The 12679-nt window shown below is 39.9% G+C and overlaps 1 protein-coding gene across 4 annotated transcripts in view; it reads right to left on the bottom strand.

Annotated features, from left to right (window-relative positions):
• RAPGEF4 (Rap guanine nucleotide exchange factor 4) overlaps positions 1 to 12679 on the bottom strand; it is a 223405-nt gene that overhangs the window by 43727 nt on the left and 166999 nt on the right. For all 4 annotated transcript variants that reach the window (XM_074967602.1, XM_074967599.1, XM_074967600.1 and 1 more), the window contains 3 exons: positions 8182 to 8328; positions 6882 to 6997; positions 1593 to 1681 (listed from right to left, as the gene is read on the bottom strand). In XM_074967602.1, coding sequence (XP_074823703.1) covers positions 1593 to 1681; positions 6882 to 6997; positions 8182 to 8328 — 352 coding nt within the window. The remainder of the gene's footprint in view (positions 1 to 1592; positions 1682 to 6881; positions 6998 to 8181; positions 8329 to 12679) is intronic.

Here is a 12679-nt window from a genome sequence, read left to right as displayed (position 1 = left end):
GGCATCTTTTACCCCTTGGACTTGTGATGATGTATAAGCGGGACTGATCTGGATTGGCTTTCAGAGCCCAGCATAAATCTGAGGGTTGGCAGTTTGTTTTAATTGTAAACGAAGCAAATTTTATATGGAATCAGTGAAGCACAATAAACCCATTACCCCGGGGAGCCATTTTATAGAGCCACTTTTTATAGTGTAACAACAATTTAAGATCTTGTAATGGAGGGCTATCAAGGAAAACATGGCGTGACAGCTGTGCCATCCATACTGTACCATTGCTTCCACTCTTTATATAATTTAGCATCTGGAAGTGTCTCTCTGTTCGAAGTATATAAAATCCTATGGACCTCAGCCAGAGTATTCTTTGTATAATTCACAAAACAAACAGGTTTAATTTAAGAGAATTTTTTTAATTTATGTTGAATGTTTTTAATTTAAGAATGTTTTTAATTTAAGAGAATTGCACAAATGAAAAATCAGTGGTTTCAGAAGTTTGTGCCCCTACCACTTAAGAATGACTTTGTTTGTGAAATGTGATGTTTTGCAGGCCATCAGGCTGAAATATGGAATTTTGTCACTGGACGTTTTGGAAAAGAAATGTTTTGAAACAATTTAAAAGTTTAAGACTATTTAGAAAGTTAAAGGATAGGGATGGTAAACTTGCCATCAGATGTTTGCAGACATGAAGTCCCTATGCCCCGCTTCTGCTGCTAGATGAGTATGCAACTGTATGGCAAGCTTATTTTATTCACAAAAGCAATTAAAACAGAGAAGTTAAAAGTCATCACGCAATCTTTCAGCACACAGGCTGAAGCACTGATTATATCACTACTAATCTATGAATTATTTAAGAATGCCTTTACACTCATGCTTCCTAACCATCTGTAAGGTCAAAAACATGCTTACTGAAGGGGTGTCCTAGTTGATATACAGTAACATAATATAAATTGTCTGTGCCAGTTTACAACTACTATTATTATGAGAAATCCTTTTTTCTTGACTTTTCTTTAATGAAAAGATCTCCAAGGCATAAGATAGCAGACACACACATTCTTGAATCTGACGACTCCGCTGGTGTAAACTGCTGCAGCTCCATAGGCTTCGATGGAGCTGCAGCAATTTACACAGCAGAGGGTTTGGTCCTTGATGTGCTGAATTCCTTGTTTGAATAAGAGTCCATTGAAAAAGTATAATAAAGAAATTTAAAGTGATGCAGGAGGGATCAAGGTTAGTGCACAGTATTATGTGGCATGTGTCATGACAAGTACATTCTGTGGTGGCAATGTCACTGGGTTATGGCAGGTCTCCATTTATCATCATAGCTGTGACCAATAAAAGCAATTGGCTGTATTACAACATCTTGTGAGACTTTGCTGCTTTGCTATCAATAGACACTCCAAACCCTAAATAAGGATGGTGGATCATCGTCTTAAATTTTGAATTTCCCAGCTTTTTAAAATTTGTATCTAAATGTTGATTAGATTAATTTCTGCAGATAATTAAAGGCTGCATTCCCAAGCATAACATTTTCACTTACATCTCGAGAGCCTATTTTATTTATGAATAGAAATACAGCTTTTGTCAGATAATTCTACCTGTCGCTTCATTTAAAGTTGATTCAAGGCGCATAGTTTCTAGAAAGTGCTCTAAAATTTTCTCTGGAGTTCCTGACATCACAGTATACCTGTGGAAGAGAAAAGAAGCAATTAATTTTCTAAAGGCACAATGAAAATGTCAACTGAAGAAATAATTGGTACTAGAGAGAAGTGGAACCTAAGACTTCTGAGCACAGGAACGGAAGTCAAGAACAACACAAGAGAGCAAATACCTGCTCTGACATGGACTCTCTGTGTGGCCCAGGGAAAGAATCACTCAACCTCTTTGCTTCAGGTTCCCCATCTGTAAAATGCGAACAATAATACTTACCTTCTTACCATGAGGTCTAAGATGATAAAGGGCCCCATTCTCCACTGCAATACTCCAGTTTTACACCATTGATTTCAATGGAGTTGTACTGGTGTAAAACTGGAGCAGAAAAATGGTGAATCAGACCTTTCCGAAAAACACTGTGAGTGCTAAGTATTATTAAGGACAAAAATCTCAGCAACAACAAAATTGCTGAAAATGTAAGTATTATTAAGGACAAAAATCTCAGCAACAACAAAATTGCTGAAAATGTAAGTATTATTAAGGACAAAAATCTCAGCAACAACAAAATTGCTGAAAATGTAGGCTTTAGATGGATTTAAACAGAGTAACTCTTAGGGGGAGATGGGCACTACTATTTATCATCATCAGTGCTCAAAGGGAAAACAATGAAAGCAAACGAATGCCTGCAGTACTGCAGGTCTGAGCTGGGGAAAGGACATAGTGGCAGACAGTAACCTCCAGCGGTGGAACTTCAAAACTTGCCAATTGCCTTAGGTAACTGCAGGAAATAAGGATCTCCTTAACTTCAGTACTTGCACCACTTCTAACAGTAAATCTTGTGAGATACGGATAGTGAGGTTATCATATGTATTGCAGGGAACATTGACAAGATTTATGTACCACTCCAGCACTATAGCAGAGGATATTACAGAATAGAGCTGCACTGATTAACTGTCCTCTCTTTCCTTGTTTCCTAGTGAATAGGATTTCTTTTTATCTTCCATTTCATTCTTTCAATCTTTGCATCATTCTTCCACGTTGAAGTGAAAAAGTATGAAACTTAAAAAACCCCCGAAACCCTAGGAGAAGTGTAGGTGTTCTGCTCCTGCTGAGAAATAAGTGGTGGAGCTGAGCTCCTGTGAGCTCCTCCTCACTTTGAGCACTGACCATCACAGTTCTTTTACCTGCCAGCCCCTTTGGAAGAACTGTATTGAAGTCCCAAGAACACAAACACTTGTTAAGCCAGTCCACATCCTTGTAGAGATACTAACCAAGTCTGTAGGTGAGTGAGGCAGAGAGAACCCAGTTTGCTGCACTTTGAATATGAAAGTGAAAACGAAGCAACGAAGTGGCCTACAGTGACTGTAGACAGCAGCAACGCACTGAGAGCTGTCAGTCAGTAACACTGCATGTGTGTGATCACCCACGAAGAGAGAACTTAGAGCTTGGAAGAGAGAACTTCAGAGTTAGCTCTTCGTAGCAAGCCTGTCATTCTTTGAAACTGTGGCTCAGTGAGCTGCAGCAGACGAGGGGGCGGGGAGGGACCCAAACTGCAGTTCAGGGCATCTGGTCCCAAAATGGAGCCTTTCTTAAGATTAAGAGAAGAGAAAAAATAGTTCTTGACAGGATGTCTCACGGAACTAACAATACACTACACAGTGTTTCACCTCTATACAATTTAGTAGGGATCAAAAGTCTGAAGGTAGTTTAGTATCTTATATAAAGTCACTTGCTTGTCTTATTTTACTTCCTAGGGAGAAAGTGCCCACATCAGACTTTGTTGACAGTCTCAGCAGAGAAGCTAAGGTTTGAATGGACAGGGAGAACGAACCACCCTCCCAGCCAGAGAGGTGAGCTCTCTGGCTCAGGCCTGAGCAACAGTGCTGGGGCAGTATGGGGAAGGTTGCATGGCCTCTGCCAGAATGGTTTGACCAGGACTTTCAAAGGTGGGTACTTACAGTTAAATTCCTGACTTAGGCATCTAAATAAGTGGCCTGATTTTCAAAAGCACTGAGCACTCACTAACTCCCAAAGACTCAGCATTTTGGAAATCAAGCACTTATTTAGGTGTCTAAATATGGACTTTGAAACCTAACGTTTGCCACTCACTCCATTTACTACCTCTTAGCAGAAACTAGAGATGTCACACTCACAAGTACTAATTGAGTTTAAAAGGTTTAAGATAAAAATACTTTATCAAACGTTCTGTCAGTAGAATAAGCTGGACTCTGAAAAAATAATTTGTGAATGCTTAAATTTTAAGCCATTTTGTTTTTTCTCTGCTTCTGACCCTTTTGTGTTTGCTTTCTGTGAATGTTCGCTGGCAGGAGTGTTCACAGAAACAATATATTTAAGAAAATTGATAAAATATTTCTGAAAAGCAACCTTCGAATTTTCATTGAAAGTATTCATCCTGGAAGCTTGATTTTGAAAACTACCCTCATCTAGCCAGGGAGCACAAACATACTATATGACTTATCTGTTCAAATTTTGAATTGTTAAATGTCAGATACTAGAAGTAATACTCATAGCAAAGAGTTTTCAAGAAATCCAGTGTTTGAAATATGTTTGCATAAAACATTCATTGAACCGTTTAAGAAATACGCAAAATTATGTGGTCACAATCAAGTCACAAAAAGCAAAATGGGTAAAATCTAGAGGACCAAATTCCCTGCTGATATAAAATAGTGCAGTTCCACTGACTACAACTGAGTTTCACTCATTTACACTACTAAAGAATTTGGCCCTGTGGCAGGGTGGACTAGGCTCAGAGGCCCCCTGCTGGAGGCCTCGCAGCCCTGAATCACCCTGTCCCAGAATAGAGCAGCGAGGAGTCCCCTAGGCAATCTAGAGAAGAGCAGACAATCAGAGGGGCTGCTGGAGTGACCAATAAGTGGCCAGAAAGGCCAGATAAAAGGCAAGCAGCTGAGCAGAGCCTTCAGTTGCTGTGTGGAGCTCGATGAGGGAGGATCGGGTGCCTGGCTGGCTAGACGAACAGCAGGACTGTGGATAGCTCACTGCAGAGAGCTCACCAGACAGAACTGAGCCCAGCAAAGACTGCCGAAGACCGGGTGCCTGGTTGGCTGGATAGTATAGCAGCAGAGCCATCTAAAGGTCACTGGGGGCAGGCTGAACCCAGGGGACTGAGCACAAAACCTGGCCAGACCAGACGAGGGTACCGAGATGGGCTCCACTGGTCTGGTTACAGACTGAATCTAGGGAGGGCTGCTCAGAAGGACACAGCTGAGGGTACCGAGATGGGCCCTGGCTAGGTGTCTGAAGAAGGCAGTGCCTCTGGGAAGAGGCCTAAGAGCTATGGCCCCAAACCAGGGCCGTGATAAGAACTCAGGACTGTATACCCCAGAAGTGGGGGACAGTGTGTGCAGCTTGGACGGAGGGCTGAGCTGCCAAAAACCAGTTGAGAGAACCAGCAGCTGGGGGATGCTCGCGAGAGACGGCTGCCACCCCGCTGAAAGAACAAAAAAACCCAGAGCAGGCTCAAACCTAACAGAGAGAAAGGGGGCCATTCATGAGAGGTGGGTGCTCCCCTCCCCTGAAAAAGAACTGTGTTTGCAGGCACTACTGGCCAAAGGAAAGGGGGCCCACATGAGAGGTGGGTGCTAACCCTTTTACAGGCCCTAAAACTAAACTGTTTGCTGAGAGGGAATGCCTGGGTCTAATAACTTAGTCATAGGGTGTGATGACAGATTACATAGCAGATGAAAAATGTGTGTAAAAATATAAGGAATACTTTATTTAAATCCCTACAGATAAAATATCATTATAAATACTGTAACAGATGGGCGATAATCACACATCAGAGGAAAATTGTACTAAAAATGGGCAGTGCTAGCACTAACCTTATGTCTTATCTTAACTAACAAAAAACCCCTCAAAATAGAAGGAAAACGAGTTCCTTATCTGGGTAAAAGTGAGGAGCAGAAAAAAGGCTCCAGTACTTCTCAATGCATAATGTTAGCTGTGGTAGAGATGCCAACCTTATGGATACATGATGGCAAAGGGCACATCCATTATTGTCCAAGGAAACTGCACAACATTCCTGTGAAATTACAATACTTGGGGGCGGGGGGGGGGGGGAAATCACTGCCATCTCCTGCTGTATTTTGCCACAGCCTAGAGTTAGGACACTCTCCTGCAACGTGCGAGATCAATTCCCTGCTCCACATAAGACATAGAAAGGGGAACTGAAGCAGGTCTCCCACATCTCAGGTGAGTGCCCTAACCACTGGACTAAAGGTTAAAAGGGAGGTACCAGCTTTTCTGGCCATTTTGTGAACATCACGCTCTATTTCCTTTGCTTTTATTTTGAAAATGCCCAGAAATTAAATGTTTTATTCAACCAGAAACAAAACTTTTATCAACTTTTTCAATTCACCGTTTCCCCCACCCCAAATTTTCAGTTTTAGTTTAACCCAATTTTTTTTTTCAGAACTGCCAGTTATTTGTCCAGCTCTACATGTGAATGCATGTGTGTGCAAAATATGCATGTGGATGCAAATGTGTGTGCATGAGGTCATTACTTCTGTACTGGGGAATTTAAACTATTGAAATACAGCCTGACTGTATTTTTCAAGTGTAGAAAACCAATAAGTTTCACAGCCCCTGTCTTGGGGATTTTTTCCAGCAGTTCTATTCATTTGCAATATTGATAACTTGACTTCCCTGGACACTCTTACTTCATTTCAGAATGGTGCTTCCTGCTTCTAGGTAAGAAGGCAGGGGAAATGTGGTGAATATTATAGAAAATAATGCAAGCCTATTCAGGGAGTTACTTTCCTGTCTGAATTCTTCACACTGTGTATAAATTGAACCTAGCAAATTTTTATTCGAATCCTGAATCTGAAATCCAAAGAGGAAACATCTGTACTTAGTAACAAAACAATGTACTTTCCCCATGTATTTTACACAATTGCTCTGCTTAATGGGGTTTCATCATTCCCCATGTGCAATCTATTTAAAATCCATTCATGAGATGAATATTTACAGTTAGAGCTTTAGAGAATTATTGTGTAAAGTTGTACACCTACTGCGTAGCTGGAAATTGATATATTATGCACTACAGGGCATGTGATTAGCTGATGCTAAAAAAACAACAACCCTTACATACACTGAATTCTTCCACAGAAAGGGAGAATATGCTATTGTTTAGATAATAATACTGTATGAAAAGGTTAATCACAGTCTGACATTTGCACTATTGAATGAAAACATACTTGTGCTGAGGTTGTGAGTTTCCTTGATTAGAAGCTCTGTTTCCTGCTGGGATCTTTTCCAATACCAAGACATCTTGGTCATGTTCTTTGAGTCTTACTGTATTTGCTTCAACATCCTGCAAGACAAGTTATTTTTAATACAGTTACTGCACCTGACTTGGCTGCTTAATTACTTTTTAAAAATGAATGACTTTCAAATAACTTCAACAAAAACTGAGGAGCCAAGTCTCTGCGGCTGGTCCTTCCCATGTTTGTTTCCCTCTCTGCACCCTTTCTCCCTGCAGGGAGAGTGAAGAGGATCTGTACCTGGACTCTCCTGGTGGGCATGTGGAGAATCTCGGGGAAGTCTAGTGCAGCAGCCTCTAGGAAGGGGATCACAGGTATGAGGTGGGAAGAAAGCAGATTGCCAGAACCAACCCTTCTCCTCACCTTTAAAATGTAGTCATTTCAACCTCTGCCCTTCCATGATCATCATTATCCATAATCTGGCATTTGTTGGCCATTCATTTTTAAATACTGTTCTTTTGGAAGGATGATAGAAGAATTATAAATCCTAGCCCAATAAATTGTTAGAGCTACTCAGAGTCTAGGGTGGAAACAATTTTATATACAAGTAAAACAAAGATAGAGCCAAAACTGGTGCACATTTAAACATAAATGAAAAGCAATTTGGCACCCAGGTTTTAGTACATCAGTGCAGTCTTTGAAATCCTGCTAAAATCAGACAGCAAGAGCTACATAAAACTCAACTGGAGTCTCTGGTCTCAGTACGTAAAGCATCTCACTCCTTATTAATTCAGGTGCCACTCAGTAGCAGCAAGAAAATTTTCAAGTACAGTGCTGTCTGAGCTGATTTTGTCATCACTCCAGCAGGCACATGGACATTCCAATGTAGGGTAATGATGTTTCTAGCCTTGTGTATTGTGGGATGTTCCCAACCAATCACAATCAGATCATCTGGGCCCAGGTTCAAGTTATAAACACCACAACTGAGCTTTTCTTCTAATATTAATAACCACAAAAATTGGGCCTGTACATCTTTCCAGATCCTTTGAGCAGGGGTCAATGTATTTTTCTGTAGTTTACTTAACGTACTACTTGGTTTTTTGTTTTTTTTCCTAGGATGTTACGTCTCTCTTCTTTAATTACAAGTTATTTCAAATGATGCTTCGGGTTGATTGTCATTTATTGATACTAATGACACAGGTTCTGAAAATGTTTGCAAGGTTAGAAAGCAGGCCACTGGAGGTGGCAAATATCAGAGGACCGGTGTTAGTGTCATGTCTTACCCAACACTTACCCTAAGTATTCTATTAAAGTCCTCCTTGTCTACTCTCAAGAAGTGGCAGTTATCTTCTCGTAAAACAATAGACGCTGCTCTTGGAGCATCATTCACTAGCGCTAACTTGCCAAAATCATCTCCTTCGTGTAGGGTACATACCACACCCTATAAACAGCAAAACATTTATACACAAAAATCATCATTATACTTCATCCCATTGAAATGCCATGTGCAAACACCAGACTTCAAAATCCAATATTAAAACAAATGTATTTGGCAGGAAATCAACAGCAAAAATAATGACTAGGAAACAATACTTGATAACTGCTTATTACTATTACCAGAGAAAGGCAAGAACAGAAAAGAATGGGCTTGCTCTCTGAAATTAGACTCAGAGCACAGGACTCTTCTGGCCTTGCTGATGACAGCAAGCTCTTGATTTAAAAAAAGAGACCATGCAAAATACAAATCTAGTTTGCTGAAGAACAGATTTGGAGTGAAATTCTCCTCTCCAACAGTGTCAGTCTCTGTTACCTATTCTGCTCTTTTCCCTAACACACATGCCCATGATGGATGTCCTGATCTAATGATAGGAGAATCTAGGTGGAATGGCGGTACAAATTTCCATCTTCCAGTTTAGGTAAAGGAGGCTGATCATTCCTCATATACCAAGGAGGTCCTCACAGGAGGTGGGAACACCACTGTAATAAGTCAACAGATTGGTGGTAGAGGATTTGATCATTAGAAATATGAATAGCTGGATATGTGATGACTGTGAGAACTTACCAGCTATATAGACTGTGAGAACTTACCAGCTATATAGATGTTCAGTGACTTACCAGCTATATAGATGACAGAGCTCACAAGACATCTAGATATGCCTCTAGTGAGTGCTGGAGAGTTGCTTGGTCATTTTATCTACTGACACTAAAGAGACAGAACCAGATCTTCAGCTGGTGTAAATCAGCATAGCTCCACTGACTTCAGCGTTACACCGATTTAACTGACTGAAAATTTGGCCCACAGGGTGGAGTGAGAGATAACCCAGAAGCTAAATCTGGATGAATAAGAAAAAGCCTTAACACTGGGACCTCTATGGTAGCTCTCACTGAAATGCTTAGAGTTCCACATTCAGGTCCAGCATGAGAAAATGTCAGGGGAGATTTTCAAAGGCACAAAGTGTAGTTAGGTGCCGAACTACCATTAAAAGTCAAAAGGTTTTAAGAGCTCCCATATTCACCGGTGAAAATCTCCCTCGTAAAGAGGAAATTTATTAGGGATACTTTCTGGGCTTTACCTTAACTAAAATGAGAATAGATTGCTGTCACAAAAATTGACAATTTTGGAAGGTTATTTAAAGTAGGAATTGAAGGAAAACTGACGGGTACAGAGGAGCACACAGGTCAGATAAAGACATCAGCTAATATAAGTGAATATGGTGGTAAAGGCCCGGACAAAAAATCCTGATGAAATGGAGGAGTGACAGCTCACCAGGACTGAATGGTATTCATCCAAGAGTTCTGAAGGACATAAGAACAGAATGGCTCAGCTACTAATAAAAATATACACTCTCTCATTAAAATCAACTACTATGCCAGAGAATTGGAAGGTAGCCAGTGCTGTACTTTAGTTTTCTAAAAGGTAATGGCCTGATGTTGCGAATTACAGACTAGTAAATCTTTCTCAGTGCTGGGTGAATGCAGATCTGCCAAGTCTACTATTTTCCACCGTACAGTACAATTTTTTGTAACTTTCTATAGAGAAACTTGAGTGATGTACTAGTTTTTCTGAGGCACGGCTTAGAGTTCAATGTGTAGGATTTTATATGGAAGTTTGTGTGTGGGAAGAAATAAGTGGTGACCTTAAAATGTTTCAAAGTCATTTGTCTCCTTAACTTTTCAAAATGTAGGTTTATTGGAATCCAGATTCCTCAGTCTCTCGCAAACATCTCCCTTTAAGCAAATGTTTTTCTCAAATAACAACAACTTAGGGAGAGTACTAACAGGTTCTCCTCCCCACGATTCTGCCAAATTAAAGAGCCATCTTCTATCAGAAATCTCTTCCCCATGGAAGTAACTGAAGACTGTGATCAGGTCACCTCTTCACCTTCTCTTGCATAAATTAAATAGACTGAGCTTCTTAAGTGTCTGACTAGAATACAGGTTTTTCAGACTTCAAATCATTATTGAAGCTCTTTTCTGAACCTGTTCCAATTTTTCAACTTTTTAAAAAGTATTCCAGTAATAATCTTACTAATGCCATACACAGGGATATTAATTCCCTACTCTTACTTGATATCCCCTGTTTATCCAAGGATAGTGTCCCGCTTCTTAGCCATGGCATTGCAGTGGGAGCTCACATTCAGATGCTTATCCACCATTACCCAAAAATCCTTTTCAGTGTCACTGCTACCCAGGATACTACATTTTTTGTTTCTAGATAGATGACCTTACATTTGGTATATATTCAAATAAGCCCACCTTACCAGGCGATCCAGATTTGTCTGTATAACTGACCTGTCACCATCATTATTTACTATGCCACCAATATTTGTGTCATCTGCAAATTTTACCAGCAATGATCTTATTTTTTATCATTGATAAAGATATTGAATAGCATTGGGCCAAGAACAGACCGCTGTGGGATCTCACTAGAAGTGCCTCCATAGGATGATGAGTCCCCATTTATGATTATTATTTTATTTCTGTCAGTTAACCAATTTTTAATCCATTTAATATGGATTACATTGACTTTGTATAGTGCTAATTTCTTTATCAGATGTCTGTGGGACTAAGTCAAATGACCAGAAGAAATTTAAGTGTTGCTACAGCTGTGTTGGTCCCAGGATATTAGAGAGACATGGTGGGTGAGATAATATCTTTTATTGGACCAACTTCTGTTGGTGAAACAGACAAGCTTTTGAGTTTACTGAGAGCTCTTCATGTCTGGAAAGTACTCAGAGTGTCACAACTAAATACAAGGTGGAACAGATTGTTTAGCATAAGTAGCTAACACATATTCTAAGAGAGATAAGGTGGGTGAGGGAATATATTTTTTCTCTCCTTCCCCCTCCCCGTGACTGGAGAGGTGTTAATGGCCATTTCTCCTTGAATGGTCCATTGAAATATTTCCCAGACCTGAAGAAGATCTCTGTAGAGCTCAGAAGCTTGTCTCTCTCACCAACAGAAGTTGGTCCAATAAAAGATATTATCTAACCTGCCTTGTCTCTAATATCTTGGGACCAACATGACTACACCACCACTGCATACATATTCTAAGAGACCACTCAAGGTGAAGTGACCCATTAACACCTCCTCAGTCATAGGAGAAAAATCCTTTTCAGTGTCACTGCAATTCAGGATACTGTCTAGTCTTTTTTCTCCGATGACTAGAGGGGTGTTAATATCCAACTTCACCTTGAAGGATCCCTTGAAATATGGGTTAACTACTTATGCTAAACAATCTATTCCACCTTGTATTCAGTTGTGACACTCTGAGTATCTTTCCCGGACCTGAAGAAAAGCTCTGTGTAGCTCGAAAGCTTGTTTCTTTCACCAGCAGAATTTGGCCCAATAAAAGACCCACCTTGTCTCTTGCAGAAATTTAAGATACTTTATCAGTGACATTTATCAATCAAAAATTCTATCATGTTTATTTGACACCACCTATGTTCCATAAAACCCTGCTGACTGGCATTAGTTATGCTATCATCCTTTAATTCTTTACTGATTGCATCACATATCTGCCTTTCCAGAATTTTGCTCAGGATCAATCTCAGACTAACCAGTCAATAGTTACCTGGGTCATCCTATTTATCCTTTTTACAAAAGTAACTTTCTTTGATTCCTTTAGAACTTCCCAGTAGAAGGAGTCCAAAGATGGAAGACAAATAGATTATATGTGTGGAAAGCTTCCATATGAAGAAAGACATTAGGACTGTTTAATTTAGAGAGGAGAGAAATCAGAGGCATGACAGTGATATAGAAAATAATGAATGGCATACAGAAGGTAAAAATCAGGTACTCTTATCTATATACCCTTTCTCAAAAGAATGAAGGATAATTTAATAATATCAAAAGGCAACATATTTAAAACTGAGAAAAGGAAATATTCTTTTTACACAGTTTATAATTAATCTCTGGAACTCTTTGCCACAATGTATCACTAAGGTGAAAAAGATCAGTAAGATTCTGAAAGGATTTGACATTTATATGGTTAAGGAGAGAATGCACAGTTACATGAGACAGGATAAAAAAATTCTTAGAAGGGATATAAGCCCCGTTATGCTTTGGGACATAAGTTGACTATTAACTGTCAGGGATTAGGAAGTAACTTCCTCTATGAGCAGGTTATTTCCTATCTGACCACTATAGGGATTCTTGTACCTTCCTCCAAGTACCTGGTACGAAAGCAGAATATGTAGTAGATATCTTCACTCTTTTAGGGTCATTTTTGCCTTAAATCAGAAGGAAAACTAAGGGCTCCGTTTTCTAACCTTTACTAGTGTGAGTCATCC

Source organism: Natator depressus, chromosome 11, assembly GCF_965152275.1.
Source record: "Natator depressus isolate rNatDep1 chromosome 11, rNatDep2.hap1, whole genome shotgun sequence".
NCBI classification, from domain to species: Eukaryota; Metazoa; Chordata; order Testudines; family Cheloniidae; genus Natator; species Natator depressus.
The sequence above is the reverse complement of the archived record's forward strand: the minus strand, read 5'-3'. Positions and strand labels throughout refer to the sequence as shown.